The sequence below is a fragment of the Pavona decussata genome, unplaced genomic scaffold (genome assembly GCF_977016875.1).
Source record: "Pavona decussata unplaced genomic scaffold, jaPavDecu1.1 SCAFFOLD_51, whole genome shotgun sequence".
Classification (NCBI taxonomy): domain Eukaryota; kingdom Metazoa; phylum Cnidaria; class Anthozoa; order Scleractinia; family Agariciidae; genus Pavona; species Pavona decussata.
In genome coordinates this window covers 1,495,979-1,522,500 of record NW_028145473.1, presented here as the reverse complement: position 1 = coordinate 1,522,500, position 26,522 = coordinate 1,495,979, and the positions used below count along the sequence as shown (strand labels likewise).

General features: G+C 38.6%; 1 protein-coding gene across 1 annotated transcript in view; it reads right to left on the bottom strand.

Annotated features, from left to right (window-relative positions):
• Nucleotides 1–26,522, bottom strand: part of LOC146481014 (uncharacterized) — a 68,837-nt gene that overhangs the window by 36,387 nt on the left and 5,928 nt on the right. Inside the window, exons 3-11 of the mRNA XM_085108715.1 lie at nucleotides 26,310–26,472; nucleotides 24,854–25,032; nucleotides 23,524–23,686; nucleotides 20,504–20,676; nucleotides 16,228–16,378; nucleotides 14,853–15,040; nucleotides 10,406–10,645; nucleotides 7,143–7,254; nucleotides 1,233–1,304 (exon numbers count right to left, since the gene is read on the bottom strand). Coding sequence (XP_084964841.1) covers nucleotides 1,233–1,304; nucleotides 7,143–7,254; nucleotides 10,406–10,645; nucleotides 14,853–15,040; nucleotides 16,228–16,378; nucleotides 20,504–20,676; nucleotides 23,524–23,686; nucleotides 24,854–25,032; nucleotides 26,310–26,472 — 1,441 coding nt within the window. The remainder of the gene's footprint in view (nucleotides 1–1,232; nucleotides 1,305–7,142; nucleotides 7,255–10,405; nucleotides 10,646–14,852; nucleotides 15,041–16,227; nucleotides 16,379–20,503; nucleotides 20,677–23,523; nucleotides 23,687–24,853; nucleotides 25,033–26,309; nucleotides 26,473–26,522) is intronic.

Below are 26,522 nucleotides of genomic sequence, written 5' to 3'. Positions count from 1 at the left end.
TAATAAATTTGATTGTTTACTGGAACTGTTTGTTTTTTTCAGCAGAGTTAATAAGGAAATTTGGCCACCATATAAAGATTCAAGTATTGAAGTTTCGGGGGTTACTCCTTCGTCAGAGTTATTTTTGTGGCTCTCTCGTCCACTGTTTTCATATTCAATAGAAATTTAGCAAAAATGGTTTTCGTGGAGGGAAAAAGCCGTAGCTCCCGGAGATAAGCCCTCAGAGTAGAGCTTTCATGTTTTCGTCTTTGGACGGAAGTCGTTCGGGGCCAGAACCGAGTGATTTAATATCCAATAACTCATTAAGAAACTCAGAATAAGACGAATCTGGATATGAGGAGAGTGTAACTGAAGTATCGTTTGTTCCCGATGAAAATATCATGCTAGGTAACTGTTGAAACAGTACGAGGCTCTGTAAGTGAAAAAGGAAGTAGCAGCCTGCTCAACATGAAGGGAGAAAACGTAAGACCATATAGGGGCGCAGAAAGGGTCGTGTTTAAGTTTTTCGTCTAGGGTAATTGGGTAAACCCCTATCTTTCACCACATCTTTCCCATTTCTCACCTTTCCACCCATCCTGCTAATTATTTCAGGCCGTTATATCAGGCTGAATATGTGCGGCGCCATGACATTGTTTCAACCCTATCTTGGCCCGCCTTTTTTTTGTGGGGGGGAGGGGTGCTGATTGTACCCCTATCCTTAATTTTCCAAGTATAAAAGCTATGACAGACTTGGAGTATATATATTACATTTCAGGATGTTTTCTTTGAGGTCCATAACGCAAAGTGATGATGTCATATTACGTGATAATAAGGTCATGATCGCCAAATGTTGGCCATCTTGGATTTCTGGATTTTCCAGGAAAGCGTCGAAATTGAACCAAAAGTAATCAAGACCAACATAAAAACACTATTTTGAGTTAAAAATATAAAAATTTCAGGGAAACAGGTAAATTTTATTCATTTTTGTTAAAAGGAAATTCTATTTTGAGAAAAGAACTGTTTGTCAAAAATTGGTTGTTATGGTAACAACAAACTTTATGAACACTAACAGACCACATGAATATTTTTTCCAGATAAATTTCTGAGAAACTCATTCCGTTAGGGGGCGTTTGCTCAAATATTTGAAAAGTTATTTAGGTTGAAAGTCGCTGCGTTTAAGATCGCACCACACCCTCGTCTAGATAGGGTTAAAATGTTTCGTTTACTTTGTTCGATTATCTCGCCTCACTTACAATGTTTTTAGATTGGTCAGATTTGCAAATATCCCATTGGGTAGGTGCAAAATGTCGCTAAAGGCCAATTCCCTGCGAAACAAAGAAAGGTTTAGGTAGTTGCTGATTAAACGGATAAAACGTGTGGCATTTGTGTACCATGTAGGCGGGGTGAGAACCATGGGGTACTACATAATTTTAAGTAGGTGGTGAACCGTGGATGCTCTGATGGGATAGTTAGATATTCGCCTGTGGGCAACACGCAGGGTTTCATAAGGAGTTTATGACGATATTTTTGGAACAACTAAATCACGATTCTGCGTAAGACGCTGGGGAAAGGTAGGGCCTCATACGTCTTATCTCTCAATCTGGTAACCTAGAGTCCTCAAGCTCTTTCGCCAGCGATTATTCGCCAAGAGAGACTCTGGAAAACTGGAATGTTATTTAATTTTTTTTATTGGCTGCTCCGGAACAGCTTGCATTGTTTTACCGCAGAAATCCTGCGGTTATAAAATTCCAGTTCCCCAGAGTCTCTCTTGACCACTATCCGCTGGCCAAAGTAGCAGAGAACTCTGGGTACGAGATTTCCAAGCTCCCAAATAAACATTAATGTGTCCGTATGCCTCATTTAGGAGGTTTTTCTTTTGTTGAGAGGTTTTGTGCTTTACAAGGACCAGTGGTTGTAATAAAAGTTACCCATTTACCAGCCCGACTTTTTCCGAATAACATTTTCCTGCTTGCAAATCCCATTCTCACTTGCAGAACTCACGAAAATCCCAGTGTGATGCCTACGTGCTCTTTTATTTTATTTCATTTTTTTTTTTTCATCTGTATTTGTTCTTAATTGAGGCTGGTTACGACTTCTGAGACAACATCACTTCACATTTCTGCAGCCTGCAAGAAGTCTGGCCTCCGACTTGTCAGTGTTCTTATTCTCCCAACCCTCTTGGACAAATCATACCCAGGGATCAACCTTTCCTTAAGGGTCACTGTCACTGACGCTAAAGGCACTGACGTCTTAATCTGAATTAGGTGGCTCAGCATTTCCGCATGGAACTTTATTTTCATACCTTTCAGTGGAGTCAAATTGTTGTTTCACGATAGTTCTAGTCTCATGGAAGTTCAAAGGCAAAGTGCTTGCCCTATCCATTGTGTTATCTTCCCTAACGTTTCGTTGTCTGATGTATTTACCATGCATTTTAACCCACGTCCTCATTAAAGCTTGTTCGTTTCATTTGATTTTCATTTTCCAATTCCCCCTAAGGCAGGCGGGAATACAATAGAACACTAAGTCCCCTGCTAGGTAAACCAACCACCTGTTCGTTCCTCTTCTATCTCCTGTAAGGTGGGCGTGGGAAGGAATTTTGATGCATTGTAAATCTAGTTAGCTGCTGCCTACCTAGAAACCCTTTTGACTGCTTTTTCAAATGATTGGCCAAAAATAATAGCGTATTCGTACAGTGTAAAGATGTCTCTCTTGCATGTAAAATGCGCATGCGTTACCCATGCTGATTTTCAACGAAGTGTTAACAGTCAGTCAATATTTAAACTGATTTGGTAGTACAAGTCTCGAATGATGGCTATGATGAAGCTTAGACAGTTCTTCATTTTAAGAGATCTTTCAACATTTTTAGATGCAATAAACTTGATTTGCACAACAGCGCTGCAAGTTTGCGCGAGGACTCATTGGCTCCCGCCATGTTTGTGTACATGTTGTAGTTCAATTTTTGTTTTTGTTTGTTTCATACTCTAACGGACTTTTGTGTGACATAGTGCCCAAATATGGTAGCTCCATATCTAGGCATGCCATGTGATCGTATGAGCAGAGCAGATTGTAAGAGTGACTTGCTCGCGGACGATGGGAACACCAAAGAATTTTAAAGTGTTCTTCGCGTTCTGTGTTAGAAAACTCAGCGTACGTTAACTTTAGTCTCAGAAGTGGGATGGCAGACGCGGATATTAGCGACAAAAGCGGGAAAATTGTTTTCAAAACGCAGGATGCGAGTGTCGTGGATGAAAATGTCCCGCGGCTCACCTCTACGGCGGCAGACTCCGATTCGAAATTGGACACTATTATGAAGTTACTTCAGTCCATAAAGGACCAAAACCAAGGGATAGAAAACAGGCTAGAACAACAAGGGTTAAAAACTGAACTTCAAGTAGAATAACTGTCCCAACGTTTCAAAGAACTATGTACTCGTGTGAATAATCAAGCATCGCAACTGGAGACTGAGCCCAAGTTGTACAAAAATATATTGACTGAGAAAATAAATGCTTTGGAGGGAGATTTCGTAAATAAGGTGGAATTCCTTGACTCGATACGACGTTCCTTCGAAGAAGATGTTAAGGAAAGGCTCAAAAGGACACAAGAGAAGTTCGCCTCTCAGCTGAAGACTCTCAGTGATAAACTGAGCAAAGCGCGGATACGGCGGATCCACAAATGCATGTTAAAGTAGAAAGTTTCACGCCTTTGAAATCAAGTCTTCCACCTGAAGTATTTAAGTTTTCAACGCCTCTCTCAGTTTCCAGTGGAGATCCTGAACAAAAACGGCCGGTTCAAAAACCACCTTTCGTTTGACGGCAAGCCACAGTGGGAACCGTACATCGCACAGTTCGAAATCGTCGCTGGAATGAATCAATGAAGCGACGATAAGCAGAAGGGTAACTACCTTGCGACGAGCCTGAAAGGTCTACTGGGAAATCTTCCATCAGATACCCGTCAAGATTATAAGGAGTTGATTAAAAGGTTTCTAAACATAGCAACTATTTTGATGAGCATGGTCTTTTCGAGGTTCCACAGGCTAGTTTAATTTGCGGTTGAAAATCTATTTTTGACGAGACGAAATGTACAAGGTGCGTGAAGCGCTATCGTGTTCGATGAATTTATTTTCCTCGGAAAATTATTTTACTGCGGTCACAAAACGTGTAATTTCTTCAATGCAATCTTTCACAAAAAAGATTTCTGGAAGAAAGGGAAAACATTCTGGAGAAATAGTTCTGTATCCAGTGAATATTGATGAACATTGCAGTTGAAACTTGATCCGGCACGCAAACTTTCCCGATGTATGCAAATTTTGCTCCAGACGACGCCAGACAGTCTGACCTCATTCATACTTTATTTTTCACTGTTGCTAGGCAACAGTGCAGACACCTTCAACGAAATATGTAAACATATATATATATTTTTTTTTTTTCGCTCGAATTCACGCGGCTTATATTAGCTCCGCTCGGGCCGGCTCGGCCCGACAAATTTATTAACCTCGCTTCGCGAAGAATAAAAAAAATTAACCTGCGATATCAAGGAAGTGATGATTTTTAGCTTATTCAATGACAAACGACAGTTCCCAATAAGAGTGGCCATTATGCATGCTATCATTCCAGTAAAAAAGGAGGAAAACAGATAATCACAGTCTCCAGTGAATTGAAAGTAATTTGCATAATCGAGCGGCATGGCAGAATCAAGCAAATGTAATTTTCAATCAACGAAGCGTGTTTTAACGGCAATATACTGCGATTCCAAGCCAAAATTTTGACTGAAATGATCCTAAATCAACCACATTCGAAGTTAGAACTTTAATATGTTCCTTTCAAAGGGCGCTGCAACCTTTTTTACGTAAACTACTTCCTCTTGTGCAAAAAAAAAAAAAGAACACTTTTGAGGATTCATGCTTTGAGACAAAAGATACCGCCAGCAGCGGCACGCTTTGTAATGCTCGCAAAGCATCATGGTACCCCACTTTTATCGGGCGACGTGTTTCAATGGGCGCGATTTCGTAATTCGGGGACTTGAGGCGCTTAATTTACCTTGATGATGTAATTTTACATGCCTTGACCTTCGAGCGAGAGTTAGAACGCTTGAGACAACCAGAAGTTAAAACCTAAGAAGTTAAAGTTAGGTTCCTTGGACATGTGGTCTTTGCAGAGGGAGTAACCACAGACCCTGACAAAGTAGAGGCAGTTGAAACCTGGCCTGTGCCACAAAATGCCAAGGAGGTCACGAGATTTTTTGGATTGTGCACCTACTACCGACGATTCGTACGGTCATTCTCTGATGCTGCTAGGCCCCTTCATGAACTGACTGAGAAAGGTCAATCATTCGAGTGGAGAAAGGCTTGTAAAGGATGCTCTTGTGTCTGCCCCGGTCCTAACGTACCCTTGCACCACATAACCCTTTCTACTAGATACGGATACCAGCAATGTCGGTGTAGGGGCAGTTTTCTGTCAAGTCCATGATGGTGAAGAAAGAGTCACAGGCTACTACAGCCATGCACTCAGCAGCTCTGACCGCAACTATTGCACCACTAGGCGTGGCAGTTGTCAGAGCAATTGAGAATTTTCACCCCTACCTCTATGGAAGGCAGTTTACTATCAGAGCTGACCACGCTTCCCTACAATGTCTTCTCACTTTCAAGAACCCAAAAGAACAGATGGCTCGGTGGTTAGAGAAACTACAGACTTATGACTTTCGCATCGAATATCGGGCGGGCAAAGGTCATCAGAATGCAGATATGTTGTCACGGCGTCCTGGCTTTGAAAAAAATTGCACGCATTGTCAGCGTCAAGAGGGGGAGGAGTTTCCTGGAGACAGTAGAGGAAGTAGGACAGCTGTCACATTCCCAGTTGCCAGAGAGCTGCACTCGAAGTCTGCTATCACTGGGCAAGAAGAATCGAAGGACGAGTAACTGTTAGGAAGCCAACAGTGGACACCAACACGATTGCGTGCCTCTCAGATGGCGTGGCGAAGAGACGTGGCAGCTGGTGCTCCCTACAGCACTTCGTGGCGGTGTGCTGAAACGTCTGCATGATGGTCCAGAAGATGGTCACCTAGGAGTGTCGAAGACCCTGGGCAAAGTCTGTGAAAGGTTCTACTGGATCCATTGTCGTTGTGACATTGAAGAATGGTGCCACAAATGTGACCTGTTTGCGTCTAGGAAGGGTCCCAGGGTGGAAACGAGATCGCCGCTTCAGCTGTACAGTATTGGGTAGCCCATGGAGCGTGTGGTTATACATGTCTTTGGACCTTTGCTGGAAACGGAAAGCGGAAACAACTCCTTCTTGATTGCTATGGATTACTTCAGTAAATGGCCTGAGGGTTACTCTCTCAAATAAGGAAGCGTTCACTGTTCCCAATGTCCTAGTGTCTCAATTCTTCAGTAGGTTTGGGGTGCCAGCCGAGCTCCATTCTGATCAAGGACGAAATTTTGAGTCTCATGTCTTTTAAGAGGTCAGCACCTTTCTTGGGATCCATACGACACAGACAATCACCCTGCATCCTCAGTCGGATGGCATGGTTGAACGTTACAATGAAGATGACTTCCGCTCAGGTTGTCGAAACGTCAGTCAAAGTCACCACAAACAGTCCTTCTCAGGACTACACTCACCCGGATGATCATAATTTACGTACAGCAAAACTCTAGAAAATCAACTGGCCACGTTTGTTTAGGATCACCAGAAAGACTTAGACTTGCATTAACCACTACTTCTGATGTCATACCGTTCAGCAGTGCACGAGACGACGAAATACGCCTGCAATGCTCATGTTCGGGCGGGAATGGCGTGTTCCCTTTGATCTGCTTTTGGGACGGCAGCAAGCTGATATTAAGGAACAGAATTATCTCGAGTATGCAGAGAGATTGCAAGCATAGCATAGATAGCAACTGTTCATGACTTTGCACGAGACCAGCAGGCCTGTAGCCAGCGAATGAAGAGACGATACGACATCCGAAGTGAAGCTTTTACTTTCAGTAAGGGCGGACTTGCAGACTCCCATTGAGCAAATCTTAGGCCCAGTAACTCCAGTCCCAGTGACTCCAATCCCATTTCCCAGGGAAAAAACAAGCCAATCACAGTTCAAATTTAACCCCTTCGGGACCCTCAACTCTAATATTGATCTACGTGTGTCAACAATAAAATAACGTCGTATAATCTTACAGCAATAATGTTGTCCTTGGAGCACATTTGATGACATCTAACGCTGAAGTGAGGTGATGGCACACCAGTATGTTTCGACCTGGAGTAGAACATTGAATTGGAGGTCCGCAATCTGTAAGAAAAAAGCAAAGGATTTTTAAGCGAAGCTGTGATATTATCCATGGAACCGAAAAGGTATGGATTATTTGTCATTGAGCAGGCATGGCCCAGACCCGCTCGTTGAAATAGTCTCTTTTCATTTTATTCTTTTCTAATACAGACTATTGAGCTTGCTACACCGCCGATCACTGAGTCTCTAGCCTTATCTTCAAGTTTCTTCATTTTTACATACTAATTTACAACATTTACAAGGAACAGAAATTATAAAAATGTGGAGGTGTGTAAACGAAAGCTCATGGAGTTACCCACCTAATCTCATATTTCAGTAACAAAATATATCATAAATTAATTTTGAGCCTGTCCATATCAATTTTAAACGTCCATGTCATTAACTTTAGCCAGCTTCTTTTCTTCGTTTTGTTTTCGTCTCAGTAACTTTTCTTTGATCGAGGGTTATTTTCAGAGCCCTAATTTCCAAAATATTGCTTCCTTTGAGAGTCCAATTTATTTTGAAAAAAGCTTTACTATTTGTTTTCTTATCTTTTCGACTTTGTCATATGTGTTACCAAAGAGTACTCAAATTTCCAAAATACAGGATCATTGGTGAATACATGAAAATCATATTTCTGAACTGTAAGTGAGAGATTAAATGACACTAAGACCTGTCATTGCCATTCAATCCATTCTTCGAGACGTCTTGGCCATTTTACACAAGGCCTGAGAATACCATCCTGAATAGTTTTTATTTTTTTTTTGAGAAATGGTAAATGTGCAGCGTGCAACTATCTAGTTATGGATGCACGTAAGAGGTTGCTAAGCATGAAAGAAGCATTAGACTTGCTTGCGTAACCGAGAGCAACTCTAGCTTCTTGAGAGCTTAGCAAACCTTCCAAGTGCATCCATAACTAGACTATTGCACAGGCTAGTCGACTTTATTGCTTTTATGCTTGCAACATTTAGCGCAAAATTGGAGTTATTCCCGCAATCACTAACTTTAATAGCCTTACACTAATACCGTTTCTCGTCCTAAAAATATCAGAACCAAACGTTTTTTAAAGAGCATGGAAGACGACGGAAATTCAATCAAAAAGGGTCTTTAAGTTTATTTAGTTATTTTATTTTATTTTGTTTTTAATCTAGGACAAACGTCTTCAAAGACATTTCATGGTTGTAATTTTACGAGGTTTTTAGACGTGGTCACTTTTCTTGAAGTGCTGCTTTCACATATCGATTTTCGGAATATTTTCAATGAGTAAAACTTAACCAAGCTACCACCAGAATTACTAAATTTGACTGGTCACCAAAACGATCAATTAAAAATTTAATAATCCTGTGGACGTATGACTGCATGGTTCTATAAACATGCAGAACAAGCTTAAGACCTTGTTTCCTTTTTTTTTCATGAGGAAGTTTGTTTTTTTACCCAAGTAATCGAAAGGCCATTTATTCCGTTTAAAATTCCTCCAGTGAATATAGTCTACCCACTGAAGAATCACTTTTAAAGATATGGGAGCCCCGTTTACTTGCCTCGTTACGATTGATTTCGATATTATTGACAGATTCCCCGGCCATAAGAACGAGCGAGGAGCTGAGCTGAATGTAAGCTCACGACAGTGTACAGCCCACGGGCAAATGGATGACGCGTGCCAGGCAATCAGAACATGCGCTTTACGGACGCTGCGTTATAATCCCAACGTAACTTATCGATGATCAATGACATCGATCAATGAGTAAATCGATGGGTAATCACTGACTAATCAACTGATTAGTCATTGAGCATACGCGATGATCAATATAAATAATCGTTGACGAATCTATGTGCCAAAATTTTGTGGCCAATTGATGTCATTGATTATTCATTGATGCTATTGGATACTGATCGACTACCTATTGACTACACATCGCTTACTCACTGATTACACATTTACTATGCTGCACGGTCTATTACGAATTTCCGACATTTTTCTTTACTATAACTGACTTCCCTGTTATAGATCGTTACGTGACTTGTTCGCAATGATAATAGCTAGCAAAGAGGAATTGTGCAGGCAAGGTTAACGAGAAAAGTAACTGAATTCATAGGAATCCAATACTCGTCTCTAGTCTATCGCAATATACTGGCTTAGGAAGGGGCATGGATCATATTGACTTGATGGATGGTAAAATTACCAAAAAGGAACTGTTGAAAGGGGTGGGGGGGGGGGGGGTGTCACACTTTCCTGGCTATCAGAGTGTGAAAAAATTGTGTAAATCGTAGACAAGTGTTCTTGTCGGGGTAAAAGTTTCCCACCCAAGGCGGTTGTTTAGACTAATTAAGGTAGATATGGAATGGGCAATTTGACGTGGAGAAAAGAAGAACGACTGATACACACTTAAAAATACATGTTCAAACAAAAATTAAAAATAAGGCAAGCTAAGTGAGGTGTCGGCCTAGAATGATTTTCCACGTGAAACACATCTCTTATGTACACCTCTCTACATATGATGCACTACAATTGTACTAGCTCCAGTCCTCACTGCTCTGAGACCGCAGAAACCTTTCATTTCCGGCTAATTCGTACACACGCGCCAGAAATCCTATCACCATTCGATATCATCATGTGTAAAATACAAGTCCCACTAAGGCAATGAGAATAATGCATCAACAATTTATAGTGTACATGGATTGCCGCACTACGATCGAGAACAGTGTTTGGTTTGCATTGGAAACGCTCACTGAAAACTAAACATGTCATATCTACGCCTTGGTGGACGGTGCTAAATTAAATGGATGTATCACATATACCCTCCCTCCACGTCAATAGAAAAATACTAATTGGTAACAATTTCCGGAATATCCCCCCAAAATTACCAATCAATTAAATAAAATAAAATAAAATAAATAAATAGGAATTTCAGTGGAATCCACGGAGTGGCTCTTCTTTCCACTGTTTCCAGGTCGAATTGGAATTTGGAAATGTTGGTTTTCGTGTAGGGAGGGAAACCGGAGTACCCGGAGAAAAACCCTCGGAGCAGGAACGAGAACCAACAACAAACTCAACCCACATATGACACCGAGACCGCGAATCGAACCCGGGCCACATTGGTGGGAGGCGAGTGCTCTTACCACTGCGCCATCCCTGCTCCCCATTAGGCTTTTTACTCGGGCTGCTACAAATTCTCACCGTTGAAAGAAACTGAGAACTCTTTCTTATCCATTCCATACTTGTTGATGGCCAGGTAGGTGTAATTTCCCTCTTCGTCTACTTCAAAGGGTTCCTCATTTGTTGTATTAACCAAAACTGTAGAGTTCCTTATCAATGCCGTGTATATGGGAGGCGTTCCAGTAACTGACCATGGAAGTTTGAAGCCTCTTATTAGCTGCACAACGGGAGACGGATCCAGCAAAATTACCTTTGGCCCAACTAGAGAAGATGGAAATTCAATTGAGAGGTTGATTACGTGACAGACCTTGTTGATTAATGTAGAGAAAAAGAAGACCACCCCTGTTGTTTCCTAACTAGATAACCATTGAGAGCGACTTTTTACTATTGGTCGTACAAGTTAAAAAAATGTTTTGGTTACTAAAACAGGCGACACTTTACACTTATTTTCTACCAAGAGACTATGAGGTTAGAGAGCGAATCCCTTTGCTATGCCCCATAATAATTATTTTCAGTCTTTTTTTAGTTCGCACCATGCTATTTTGGGAAATTATAATCCACCATTGAGTTTAAAATTAAATGATGTCACTCGAATTGACCAATAAGTTGTCGACATTAAAATAGCAACGCAAACAAAAGTAGTTGAAAAAAATTCATAGGAAGAGGGGCATACATGGGGGATTCGCTCTCTTACCTCATAGTCTCTTGTTTCGACAAATACATATTTCTTTCTTTAAAAAAATATGCCAATAACAATTTGTCGGATAATTTTGAGATTTTAAAACTTATAAGTTCTGTTTAATTTGCTTATTTTTTGTAAAGGAAAACTCGACCTATGCTTAACCAGCCATTTCTTTCACTGTTAAAGTTAGACTTACGTTTCTAAGGGTCTGAACGATACACGGTACAAGACAAAAAACCCAACAGAGGTCTTTAGATTAACGACCTTTCGCTTGTCTTAAAGTTGGTCATGACGTGCACGTGGAAGATCTTACACGTTTAGCAATAGGCCACTTCCGAGTTGCTGTGATCTTCTCTATGAAAGCGAGGCTAATTAAGTGCAAAACTTTTCATATGAAAATTAGTTTTGTTTGCATATGAATTAAAACTAATTTTCATAACAAAAACTTTGCACTTAGCCTCGCTTTCATAATGAGGTTCACAGCAACTCGGAAATGGCCTATTAACGCTTGCTTCATCGTCATTTCAGAAAAGTCTGAAGTGTGGTCTAAATGCTTGTGGTTTCGCGAAAGTTTATACCTTGCAGTTTGGACTAACTTTTTGGAAACGATGTGACAACTTCAGTATTGCAGCCCTCTTTTGTTTAGTTCACATCATGAAAATTAGAGGCTTTATAAGAAATCAGTTGTGAATTGACTATAGACTGCGAAACAATTTAACTAGTTTGTATATGTGCTCATTGCGTTATGATCCAATTTTCAAATTCGATTTCATCTCGCACAATTTAATCACTTACCCAAAAAGCCATTTTGGGCTCAATTAGAAAGACCTTTAACTATCGAAACTCAGATCTCCGACCAACAGTATATTATCTTGGACACACCTCAATATTAGGTTATTGTTCAGTATATAGTAGGAGTTTTTTTTTTCGCCAAAGCGCACGCATTCATTGGCTAGTTAATAGTTACATTGCATCTAACAATAGAATTGTTTGCTGTCAAAAGCCCATGAGCGTGTGACATTGCAACACTTATGACGTTAGAGATTAAAAGTGAACTGTTAACCGCGTAAATGTCAACTTCTTTTGTACGTGAACAAAGCGTGAGTGAGGGTGGCGTGTTATTGTCGTCAGATTCAGTACGTTTTTCAGTTTTGTTTCTCCTTTGATTTTTTTCCCAATTTTGCCAATATATCTCAGTGGCATTATATATACAGTAAAAACTAGTAATTAACTGTGTTTGCAAGGACCACCGCGACGATCTAAAATTACTGGATCCTGCATGTAGTAGAGGATCTAATCAGCAAAAAATTGTAGAACATATAGGGTGCGTTTTTTTGGGAGAATCCGAAAACGTATTTGTGATCACAAATCATTCGGATCATGATGCATCAAAGGAACCGCCGAACCCTTTTCCAGACTTGATTCGTCGGTTCCTTTGATGCACCATGATCCGAATAATCTGAGATCACAAATCCGTTTTGGGATTCTCCCAAAAAAAACGCACCCTATCTAAAAAAAAAGTGCTAGGCTGATTTCACAGTCAGGGAAGTATATTTCCAATATTTCCAAAGGCACGGCCTTTCTTCTTAAGGCGGGGGTAAACTTAAAAGCCGTTTCCATGTCGCTTAAAATCGGTTTAATGGAAATATCTCGTTCACGTTTCAAGCAATCCAAAAACTCTCTGCTTATCCCGTAAATCTACGTTGTTTGGTGTTTTGTGAATTTTTAGGTGAATTTTGGGTATATTTGGGGGGAGATAGTTTTTCTAGAAGGATTGGTAAAATTAAGAGAAATAAGAAATATTGAAGATTTAGTGAAGTTTTAAAATAAGAATTTGTAGTTAATAAGTAATAGACGGATACCAAGTTAGTCCACTAGCAACCTGGGGTGCTCTTGCGTGGTTATCAACTGTCTGTTGGTGTCTTAAAAATCATTTTCTTTCTTTTATCTCTTCTTCAAACCTCTTAAAATTCCATTCAAATTCACGTTTACCCCCACCTTAAAGGTGGACAAGAACATAGCTTCCTTAACATTTAAATCGAATTTATAGTGCCAGATACATCCATTCGAAGTAGTTACAAGTGAAAACGCGTCTTTTAACATGTTAATATAACAATAAAAAAATAAAAACTAATTTGAGCAAAATGCTCCCCCGTCTCTGCTCCCCCGTACCCCCCTCATTGGGGTAGAGTTACTGGGCGCAGAGTCTCTGCAGAGTTCCACCCTCACCGGTCCACCCGCCGAGGGAGCTCCAAAAGCCTGATGATGCTGAAAACATTATATAAGACGCGACAGCGTCTTTCCCTTCCACGTGGGACACATTTTCGTAGACGTGCACGAGGAACGGCCTCGTTTTGGTGCAAAGCTTGTTTTCGTCCTATAACGTCATAAAATTACTGTTTTCGTTCACAACTCTGACAGAAGTCTTGAACTCGTGGATTTCTTGACCTCTTTTAGGTTGATGTTAATTACATCAAGGAATTTCGTGAAAATTTTTGTCTTAAGAGTACTTTGAGCAGTCTCAAACATAACATACCCTGAAGAAGAAAGGCCCTGCCTTTCGAAATATTAGAAAAATATATTTCCCTGACCGTGAAATAAACCTTGCTCTTTTTAAAATTATTTTAAATGTCTCCATTTGACAATATTAAAACTGATTACTTGTTTTCACTTTTGGTCTATTTATGTCTTTGTTTAGCCTGAGAACGCAGACGCATTCCGAATTCCGTCTGTGGCTTCTTCTTTCGGCGGAGAGAAGCTACAGCCGGAAATACGTCTGCGTTCGCAGGCTAGTCTTTTTGTTGTGCTATTTATCAAATCACTAAAACGGGAAAACAGTTAATTTTGATTCCTTCGAAACTCAACATTCTCCTTGCCTCCGGGGTCACTTCGTCTCTGGAAACATTGACCGTGAAATAAACCTTGCTCTTTTTAAAATTATTTTAAATGTCTCCATTTGACAATATTAAAACTGATTACTTGTTTTCACTTTTGGTCTATTTATGTCTTTGTTTAGCCTGAGAACGCAGACGCATTCCGAATTCCGTCTGTGGCTTCTTCTTTCGGCGGAGAGAAGCTACAGCCGGAAATACGTCTGCGTTCGCAGGCTAGTCTTTTTGTTGTGCTATTTATCGAATCACTAAAACGGGAAAACAGTTAATTTTGATTCCTTCGAAACTCAATATTCTCCTCGCCTCCTGGGTCACTTCGTCTCTGGAAACATTGAGATTGCTGGGAAAGAAAGTTAACTGTTTACCTGGAGACCAATCATTAGTTATGAGTGTTTAAATTTGACCTGCTTTTTGTACCCTTGAAAACTAGTTAAATTAGATTCCGTCAATAAATCCTGAATTTGTTTCGATATGGCTGCGGACGGTTAGCTAATCGCTAATTGACCTTCAATTTTAAGCTCCATTCCGAGTTATACCCGATTTTCTTCAAAATGAATGAAACGTGCATGTATTGGTTTTTTTTTTTGACATTTTGGTCTACCAAACGCGACAAAGTAAATGGAATTGATGTTTGAGTTGTTGCCACCGAATGCTTGACCAAAATGCTTGACCAAACGCTTGTTGGTACCATTCGCTACTAACATTCGACAATGTTAGAGATAACATAATACCCAACATGCTGGATCAAAAATGACCAACTTGTGAAAATCATGGCTAATTCCCACGCCATTCGGTGTCATTACTTCATGTTGTGGACCTCAAAGGCAATCATCGTCAAAGCTCTAATTCTTTTTGAGTTATCCAAGAGAAGCCACAGAAGTAGTATTGTACTTACCAAAAGGAACAGCAGTAAAAAATATCCGAAATCCTAGGTTTCGAAACGTAGTACGCCAAGGCCCTGAGGAAAATTGTAACACCACGTAATTCCCTTGTACAATAATTGTCTTCCCGTTTTCATAGCCAGAGTAGGTATTCATATGCATTGTCTTCCATCTCTCATTTCCGATGTCCAAACGTTCCGTACTACCAAAAAAGGGAAGAGAGGAGGAAAGAAAAACGAATAGGAACAAAAAAAAAAGACTCGCGTTATTCATTAATGTTAAACCGCTGTCTCCTTTGATCCCCAGTTTCGCTGACACGAAACCCAGGTAACTGTAAGGGTTTATTAAAATTTAAAAGGACAAGAAAAAAATCACAGTCAGTCTGCTTCCGGCTTTTAACAACATATTTCTATCCATTGACAGAACAAAGCCTCCTTACCTCTCCTGCGTTTATGCGTTTATACTGTCATCAATAGCACACCAATTTGATGATAATTTACCCAAGCAAGAACAGGGGGAGGTGGATTGTGTTACTCGTGCATACCAGTTTACAATAGACTAGTTCAATCATAAATTGACTATTTTGATATTGTATGGGATAATTTGCCGGTGACTTTGGCTAATAAAATTCAACAGTTAAAAATCCGTTTTGCTAGAATTGTTGGCAGGAGTATGATATCACATCCAATGACGTTATTCATAATCTAAAGTGGCTAAAACTAGGTGATAGACTATTCAATCACAAAGCGCAGAATAATAAAGCGCCTACCCATCTGCAAAAGCTCTTCAAACCAGTAGTAAATAAGAAATATAATCTTCGAAATAATGAAAACAAGTTTGTTTCTTGCAAATCTCCGACCGAACATATGAAAATATCTTTTGCTTACAACGGCGCCAAGCTACGGAACGACCTCCCAGGTTCTCTGAAACAGGCATGAAATACTTCATCCTTCAAACGAGCTCGAGAGCTATCATCTGTAAGGCCCTAACCAGTATGCTACTCCCTTTTTTAACGTATGTTCACTTCATAGAAAGCCCTTTTACTGTACAGTTGTTATCTTTAATTCTTAGATACTGATTGGAATCTCGATGGTAAACATCCATCCATCCATCCATCCATCCATCCATCCATCCATCCATCCATCCATCCGTACGTACGTACGTACGTACATACATACATACATACATACATACATACATACATACATACATACATACATACATACATACATACATACATACATACATACGTACGTACGTACGTACGTACGTTCGTTCGTTCGTTCGTTCGTTCGTTCGTTCGTTCGTTCGTTCATTCATTCATTCTTTTCCTGAATTTCAGAATTGTCAAGTTATAAAATGGCACAGTAAAGTAGATTCTGTACTTACAGCGATGTACCATCCAGGAAAAACTCTTTAAAGTAAATCTCCATTGTTGTGCCTTGTGGAATTGAAACCGAGTAGAGGCACATCATATTTTCGAACAAACGGTTCGGATATCCAGGACTGTTAAGTGTATTATTTACCACTGAGCCACAATCTGTTGGAATATTTGTATAATGCATAATGATTATTTGCGAGGGTGAAGAATACATGGGTGAATAGCAAGGTAAATACCCACCATTACTATTCAACAAATTGTAATACTGGTCAAATATGGTCATGCTACACTGAATATTGCCATCCGTGGTCTTTTCGTAGATTTTCTACGATAATCGTAATTTGTGAGTTGGGGAGAAAAATTGCAAAATATAGACCGTCTCCAGCTTCTCTGCAATGAAGCTGTGCTTTGTTATCAATGGTTGAATAATAAAACAATTATCCTCCTCAATCTTGTGCAATATCCCCTCATTTGAGCCAAGCTTATCTGAAGACGTAATCTCTTTCTAATAATCGCACGTTAACGCAGAGTAAGAACAAAAATGGCAATGGCTGATACATACATGTCTTCTCAGTGCTTCAGGCTCCATCCTAACTACCATTTTGTATCGCAACCATCGTCGAATCCAATTAGCCGGCTCGATCGTATCGTCTATCTGCCTCGATTATTTCAACACGGATACGTCATTGCCATCAACTGATTAAAATTATCAGAATATACTGGGTTTTTTTTTCCAAATATGAACCAGAAAGTAAGGTAAATAACTGCATATAACTGACATCTAAGCTTGAGTCAGGAGAAGATTCACTGTTTATATCCGCCGTCCGTTGGATGCTACGTTATGAGCCTGCTGCGCGGTCGGCGGTTATCGAAACAATTAAAACGAGCGCGAGCTTTGGGGAGATACTCTCCTTTAAGTCAGAGCGTTTCGTCTCAGCTTAATTAAAATAAGCGCGAGCTTTGGGAAAGAGATTGATTAAGCTAAACTATGCGAAGAAGTCCGCGCATTGTGCACATCTATCACTAATACAAGCTAAGAGCACTTGTCAGACATAAAGATTTTTTCCCCCAGTGCAAAAGATTTGCTCTAAATTTGTTCGAGGATTACATGTGAGTAAATACCGTATTTGTCCCATTATTTACTGGTTTGCAATAGAAGGGTAATGTTGCCGTCCCGTGCGTACCATTTGGCAACCGGAAGTCTTATGTCCTATTCATTGGCGCAATTTTACTCCTCGCCACGGATACAATTGCAAAAACGTTTCTTTTGAGGTCAAAAGGGAAACATAGAACTTCCGGTTGCCATTGTGACATCCGGGACTTCAATGCTTCCGCTGTTTAGTGCCCTTTTTACTGTCTTCTGTCTCTGCCTCTGGTTCAAAACCAGCCACGTTAAGGGCACAAACAAGGAAACTAACTGCCAAAATCACAATCTCCGTGGTTTTTATGTTTTATAATCCTTTTTCTTGCTAGTCTTGAGCATTCGGTTATGAATGATTTGAAAGAGATGGCATATTGGGGCGAAGATATGTGTTGGGCCACCCGTTTATGTTCGTATCAACAAGCTGAAATAGCTCAGTCAGTTTCTTGATACGTCTTTCTAATCCCTTCTTGGCTTGTCGTGTTTTCGTTTAGCCGAGGAAATGCGATAAAGTTTGTTATAAATTCTATAATACCTCTCAGCAAAAGAAACTTGTTTCTTTAGCCGCTGACCGCGCAGCAGGCTTATAACGTAGCATCCAAGATGGCGGATATAAACAGTGAATCTTCTCCTGTCAAGCTTAGATGTCAGTTATGTTCTAAATAGATTTATATTCAGTTATTAACCTTACTTTCTGGTTCATTTTTGGAAACACTATATACAGTATATTCTAAAAATTATACATGTAATCAGTTGATGACAATGACGGATCCGTGTTGAAATAATCGAGGCAAATAGACGTAACGATCGAGCCGGCTAATTGGATTCGGCGATGGCTGTGTGATACAAAATGGTAGGATGCAGCTAGAATGGAGCCTGAAGCACTGAGAAGACATGTATGTATCAGCCATTACGATTTTTAGTTCTTACTATGCGTTAATGCGCGATTATTTGAAAGAGATAACCTCTTCAGATAAGATTTCTTTGAGATAAAACTTTGTATGAAAAGAGGGAAAACCTAGCTGTTAATAGCTTGATTAAACTAATCCTAACCCACTTTCATCGCCAATTTTGTTATTGTTATTATCAGAAAAATACTTCATTAAACATTTCTTGTCTTTCATGTTCCGTCAGAAAATTTAGAGATTATTTTTTCCATTATGAATTGTGATGAAATCCACAAAAATCGTTCAGATGGTAATACATATTTGCTTCATACCAAAAAACTATTCATTTGTTCAATGCTTTTATTGCGTATTTTGAACGTTATGATATGCCTTTTCAATCTTATAGTTAAGTTACATAGTTAGGTTGTTGGCCATTAGAGATATTTGGGTACAAAAAAATTCCGAATTTGAGGTTCTCGTGAAAATGACTTAAACAACCCCTTACTTCAGGCAAATAACGAAATCGAAGGAGCCGAGTGAAAAAACACACTGTGCTTCAAACCTGGATAATGAGGAATGCAATTCAGTGGGTTTTATTCCCGGGTCACAATTCTATTAGCCTAACCACGCAATTGAATTTGACTAATTAATATGGTAGCGTTTGTGCCAAAATGACCATTTTTTCAGGTTTTACCTATCTTATCCAAGATATCTGGTTATTTGTAGTTTAGTTATAATTTCATTATAATAGCTATAAGTTTGCATTTTACATTTTAACCATTGTTGTACAGCGCTTTGAGCAATTAGTGGACACAGCGCTCTATAAGTGGTTTTATTATTTATTTATTATTATTATTATTATTATTATTATTTATTATTTAACTCTTGTAAAATGAAATATTTTGACTTGATTTTTCAACACATGAATATGTTTATGACACTCAATCTTTCTGCCAAGTTTGAGCCAAATCGGATTTGAGTATTATCACCTCCTGCCTGATCCTATCGTGGACACGTTCTTAATAAAACGCAAAGAAGGCAACCAAGTTTGCTGCCAAGATTTGTAATGGTTAGTGCAAAAACTTTTAGTGCTAACCGTTTTCTTCATAAAATGTAAAATTACAGTTCGATCAAAAAAGTTTTTGGCTTCACTTTTGTATTGTCCCATATTCTAGCAAAGCCTCGGAAGTTACAAACAGTATTTTCTTAGATTGGTTCTCGCAACAATTAAACAGAGTTCTTGAAGAGATGGATAAAGCCACCCGAGAAAACCGAGCACGCAAAGTGCCTCGAGAAACTTTATCTCTCTGGTAGACAGAAAGATAGAGGGTGTACAATTCAAAGCAATTACTCTCAGAAGTATTCGAGCTGACTAAGAAAAAAACTGCTTAGTATCATAACAAGTCTTCTTGCAACCGAAGACAGATAGTGAAATTTCTTGCGCAGTAACCAAAGAAACACTCACTCATGAAATCGTCCCTTAAAATAAGAAACAAAAGCCCTGTTGTCTTCTAAAAAGTTAATTATAACAATAGACAAATTTTGATAGGGAAAAGCTAATTTCCAGTCAATTCAGCTCGGCCCAGCTGACACAACAAATCCTACGAAACTTCAAAATACTGTTTGTTTTCTGCTTTTGAGGCTATAACTGTGGAAATTTTGCCAGCGCGATTGGCGCACTAGACGAGTACTCAATATTGATGCAAGTTCGGTCAACGCTCTCGATTTCATTTAAACTTGAACAAAGCCTCCACTTTCATTCATGCACGTCTGCGTGCGGTCAAATGTAACAAGTTTCTTTTTTAACAAATAAAGATCTCCAGCTTTTCTGCTATAAACCTATGCTTTGTTATTTATGTGTTGAAAACTAAAACAATTATCCTGCTCAATCTTGCGGAATATGGCCTGCTTTTAGGTAACTCGGCCTACGGTCTCGTCGGCTAAGTATCAGGCAATATGTTAAATATTTACTGACTGCCTGAGGTGAATGACTGTGCATAATAATTTAAAGTACAAAAAATTGACCTACTCATAAGAAAAGAAGACGCTTGAGTGCTCACTGCAAACATTAACCTAAAGGGTTCATTATCAAGTCAGTTTACAAAAACAAATATGTGTTTCACCTCCCTACAGACATGGCACTACAGTTTCGTTTTGGAACTAATACCCTTGATCTATTTTCGCGTCAGAGATATGTTTAAGGAAATTAAAGTTTAACCAAATGATATTAGTACCGTTAATGTTTATTGTACTTACCTGGTGAAAGAGGTAAAAAATATATCGCAAATCCTTTTCTTTGAAATGCAGAGCCAGAGATGAATGTTAGAACTACGTAGGTCCCAGTTGCATGAATCAAGTTTCCACTTTGTTCACCACAGCACACACCAAAAATCTCGTTGTTCTCATTTATAATCTTCAAATAGTCTTCTCTGTCATCAAACAAACACATGATAGTTTAATTGTGCAACCATGCAAACTGGGAACACTGGACTTTTTTCTGGAATGTGAATTGTGTGGGGGAAGAATTTAAAAATCAGATACGAGCTAACATTAAAAAAAATACACACACACACACGAACGATTAAAGCCGCCGTTTCGGAGTGATCATGACTCCATTGTCAAGGGAACTATGTAACATATCATGCTAATTACGTACATCATTTAAAGCGATCTTGGCGCAAAAAAACAATGGAGTCATGATCACTCCGAAACGGCGGCTTTTATCTTTGATTTTTGCTGTAATTAGTTATGTGGTCTTTGCAGTTTCAACATGGCTCTTGGTTGTGGATCAATACGAATTCCAGAAATAATTATTAGCGTTCGCGGTTTTCTTAGTCTAACAGCAAAAATTCGTTCAAGTCATTTTAACCGCGGGGTTGCAACCCCCGAGGTTTTTGACACGGCTTTTGGGGTATGTACAACGTTAGTACACTCTTGTGGCTGCATGTTACTAAGTATGAACCTTCCTGAAAAGTGCGTAACACTTGTAATTTTAAGTTGTGGGTTCATGCCTGTTGACTGCTTAATTGTATCCGTTATATATTATATCCGCCAGCAATGCTTTTATAGCAAAAGTAGGGGGAATAGCATTTGATTAGGCGTAAGTGAATTATGGTGTAGAACTGAAGGAAGGTTGGTTTTTTTTTTTTTTTTGTAATTTTACAGTATTTTGTTTTAATTTTTCTGCTATAGCCAGGTGTCTCGTAATCGAATTAATTTTTAATTTTGATAGTTTGCGTTTTTTTTGTATTAAGATAGCATGCTGTTGTTATATTATTTATCACGTTGACAGGTTTTACGTGGACCAGCCGAACTTAGAATTTAAGTGTTGACATTACTGTGGCGCTGCAGAGAAAATTAGATAAAATAATGTGGAATTGATAGGACTATAACTACTGAGTGATGATTTTTGATTTTACGTTTTTAAGCAGGCTATGTTTTGTCCAAATAGTATCGTTATGATTGTGAATATAACACGAGGTAACTCTGAGTTTTGATATGTCATTACGAACTTCTGAATGTAGAGGATCACAAGAAGCACCAATAAACTGTTCTGAAAACTTTTCGTTGCTAGATGTCTTGTAGTAGAGATGCACGTGCCAGATCTAGACGTCTCCAAAGCAGTTATATTTACGGAATGGATGTGGAGCTTGGACAGCTATAGGAGGGTTAGTGATGTGACGTAGTGTTTTGAGCCCAGTTGAAAGATTTCAATTATTAGCGGTTTGCATATTAACACTTTTTTAACACTTTTTTGTGCCTTGTTGTTGTTAAAGTGAGCAGTAATCTAGTTCACTAGTTCACAGATTACGCTATTTATATTTTTAGATGACATGCTTCAGATAACGTAGTCACAGTTCCGGTATATGGTAACATGTTTTGTAATTGTGATCTATTTTGGGGGTTTTCGTTGTTTGGATGCTTAAAGCCTCCCTCGCAGACGCACTTTTGGCTGGTCACGAAAGATTGTGTGACGAGCCAAAAGAGCTTCTGAAGGGAGGCTAGAATGCTTGTTGCTGGACAAAAAATGAAAAAATTAAGGTGAAATTGAAGTTCAGAGAAGCGCCAAAATTGAAGGTAAAGTAATGAAAACCAATGAAGGAACAAAAGTATGACCTGACACAAAACAAAAAAATTAGGGGGAAAAGTGATTTTTCTTCATTTTCTTCAAGTGATATTTTCTGAAAAAAAAACCTTGCCTGTGTAAAAATTAGTTACCATGGTAGCATGAAAGTCAGTCAACACTAACAAACCACATCAGATTTTTTCCAGATAAATTTCTGAAGTAAGTCTTGAAGTTTCAGGGCGTTTGCTCAAATATTAAAAGTTATTTAGGTTCAGCGGGCAGAATACGCCCACTCTCCCCCCCCCCCCCCCCCACCCTCTCTCTCGGGTCAAGATTAAATAGTACTGTTTTCTATCGTTTCCTTTTTTTTTTTTGTTTTTTCACCTTCAAAAACATTTTACCCCATGATACTTTTTAAGCTCTTTACCACAGTTTCTCGAATGCTATTGACAAGTGAAAAAACCTTGAACGTCAGGTTTTCGTTTTTTAGTGGCTATAATTTTCGTCACTGCGTTAATTGTCAAAGTGTTCTGTGAATCCACTTGCTCAAAGAAAAAAGACTGACCATACCTTTGCACGCTTTTTGCTAATTATACCGCATGGATTCATGATTGGCTCAGGTTGAAAATTAAGAAGCATCTGTTAATCCATCTGACATTTTTCATACCTCTTTATAGCGGGAAGCTTTCTCGACAAAGACTCTTAAGCCATTTCTTAACAATATTTCCTATTCAGCGCTGTTCTAGTATGCCATTAGGCTAAAATCCTAAAATTGTCATACATTTAGATTCCAAGATATTGTTGGGATGGGGGGAGGGGGTTGGCTCTCCAAACACTGACCCCATTTCAGGCCAAAATATGTCATTTCCGGTATCCTTTCTCCGACCTACCCTATAAAAATTCATACTCATAAAAACGAGCATGAAATCCCTACCCAGTTTAGAATTTTAGACCAAAATTCTATGTTAAAATGTATTTTTTCTTTTTCATACTAAAAAGGCTCGCAATTCCGATACTCTTTGGGGTCGCACATATCTTAGAATACGGCCTATATTCTATAGGCGACAATCCCGGGGTATTTGACTTGCCGACAAAACAAAATTTGTCACGGCCGAAGTATTGATATTCTGTAGTGATTTACAGGCCGGAATGAATATTAAGTGGGGTATTTGAAAATTACACTTATTAATACTTGTGTTATTTTACTTACCTGCATGGATATTCACGGTGTCCCTGCAGGTTAAAATAGTCAAAATAGATTCCCATCTTCATGCCGGGTGGAATAGGTACCGTGTAAGTACAAGTCATATTGCTGGGGTAATTGTTCGGGTATCCAGGGCTTAGTAACATACCACTCACTACTGAGCCACAACCTATTAAGAATTAAAGATATTTTTACATATGAGATGACAAAATCAAACTCGGTAACCAGGTGAATTATTACCGTAGAAGTTGCGCCCATGTATCAGTATCACGTTCCGGACAAGAACAATGAACTTTAGTTACACCCATGGACTATTTGTTCTTTTCCGTTTAATTTCTTTGATTGTATGGTTATCGAATACCCGATTTTTGGCTAGTCGCACAAAGTTATGTTTAAGGAGTTCACGGAGCTATTTCTAATGGAGCTTCCAAAGCCTTAAGAGAACGTGGAGAAAGTTGTTCTCAACCCCGGAGTCAAGATCAGACCTAAATTACGCTTGTAAAATTCGTCGTATTTTTCCTTTCGTTTTTATGCGGCGTTGAATTCGTAGTTTTTTCGTTCCATCAAATTTAGACAATCTTGTATTCTTTATTTAGTTTTCACTGCAAGTGTTGTAAATAGACGGCTCAGCCTGATTCTAAAAAACGCATTAGTCACTTGCTGCCCGTGTTATACTTCACTGTGGTTGACCTGGCGAACTCCAGTACACAACACCCAGCGTCCCCGGTACTGGGAACGCGACAATCAGGAAATGATCGAGAGATATGTAAGGGTAACAAGAATTTTGTGAAAGTAGTATGTTTTTTTTTTTTTTGTATGTTTTAGAGTAAAATAACACGGTAAGGTAAGATTGTTAGTAGTGTAAACATAGAGCGGTTTTCAATTGAGCGTGTAAGGCAATTCGCGTTTGCTTTGTTTTTGTTTTACTCTATGATTGGTATCAAAATCTCGCGCTTCTTTTCCAACTAACGAAAAATAAAAAAAACAGTGCTTTGATCACGCACATTTCCCGCACTTTAAGCTGATTAAATGTACTTGCTTCGTATTCTGATTTGTGTATTGTGCTATTTGCGTTTGTTGTGATCATGATTGGTCAGAGTATTTTTGAATACCAAATTAAAATTTGGTTGAAGTTTTACCAAACCCAACTCAAATCCACTCTACACTCTGTACTGTATAGCATGTAATGTATCCTTATCAAGTCAGTTTAAAAAAACAAATACTTGTTTTCACCTTCCCATCAACATGGCACCACATTTTCTTTTTGGAACTAATATCCTTTATCCGTTTTCTCGTCAGATATATGTTCAAAGAAATTCAAGTAAGTTGTACTTACCTGGTGAAAGAGGTAAAAAACGTATTTGAAATCCTTTATCTTGAAAGGCAGAGCCCGAACTCGAGATGAATGTTAAAACTACGTACTTCCCAGTTGCACGAATCAAGTTTCCACTTTGTTCACCACAGCAAACACCAAAAATCTCGTTATTCTCATTTGCAATCTTCAAATAGTCGTCTCTGTCATCCCAAAAAAAAAATAGTAATAAATAAATAATTAATTAATTAAATAATAATAATAATAATAATAATAATAATATTTTTAAAATTTAAATTATTGATCTCTTTATTAAAATATTCCAAGGAAAATTGATATTTACAAGTTAAAAGTAGAAAAAAGAATAGTAAAAAAACCTATTTACAATTCAATCGTGATTAAAAAAGAAAGTATTTCGAGGCACAACCGAGCTATTTTTAAGCACAATCTTTTTAAAAAGTAATAATAATAAATTTAAAAAAAGAAAAAAAGTCATTCATATGACCTATCATACACTAAAATGAGAAAAATTCAGAAACCCCTATTAATCAACCCAATAATAAAGTATCTATAGTTGTCGAGTCTAGGGAAGTCCTGCTTGACCCTTCTCTATTTCTAGTTCCCTGTCCTTAACATTTAAGTTCCTCCTTCTCGGGGTTCTCGATCCCCTTAGGAATAGGAGCGCGCTCCGCAAAATTGCAAAGGACACTTTCGCCCTGATCCATGAAATAGTTGTAGCGTAGCTCTTTTGCTTTTTTGCTGATAATAGCTCAGCTAATCTTGAGTGGTATCTTAGGCATTCGTCAGCCATCCCTTTCGTCGTTGTAAATACCAGTGGGGTGAATAATAATAATAATAATAATAATAATAATAATAACTCCCGTTGCATCCAACTAATAGCTAAATGAAGGTAGACCATTTAAAGATTTTTTAATATTTTAATTTTCTTTGTTTATCATGTGATTTTACTGTAAATTTAGACGCAGGGCTAGCCACGGGCTTCCGCCTAGCTCCTTGTGTGGTTTTTTTATTTTACATCTGGCATTCAGATGTTGACATTCTGCCTTTATAATAATAATAATAATAATAATAATAATAATAATAATAATAATAATAATAATAATAATAATAATAAAATGTTCCTGATAGTTTAATTATACAACCATGAAAACTGCGAACACTTGACTTATTTCTGGAATGGAATTGTGTCTGGGAAGGAAAAAAAAATGGATACGAGCTAAATAAACCGAAAGCTACAACATAAGTTAGATATGTGGTTTGTGGTGTGTTTGTTGCGGTTTCAACACGGGTCTGATTCGTTGTGGAACGGTAAGAATTCTAAAAATAATTATAATTAGTGTTTTCGGTTTTCTTATTCTAACAGCAAAAAAATTCGTTCAAATCATTTTAACCTCAGTGTTGCAACCCCGAGCTACGTTTTGAAAATTACACTTATAAATACTTGTGTTAATGTACTTACGTGCATGGATAATCACGGTGTCCCTCCAGGTTAAATTTGTCAAAGTAGATTCCCATCACCATGCCGGGGGGAATAGGTACCGTGTATGTGCAGGTCATATTGCTGAGATAATTTTCCGGGTATCCAGGGTTTGTTAACATACCCCACACTACTGAGCCACAACCTATTAAGAAGGGAAATACTTTTACATATGAGATGACAAATCAAATCACA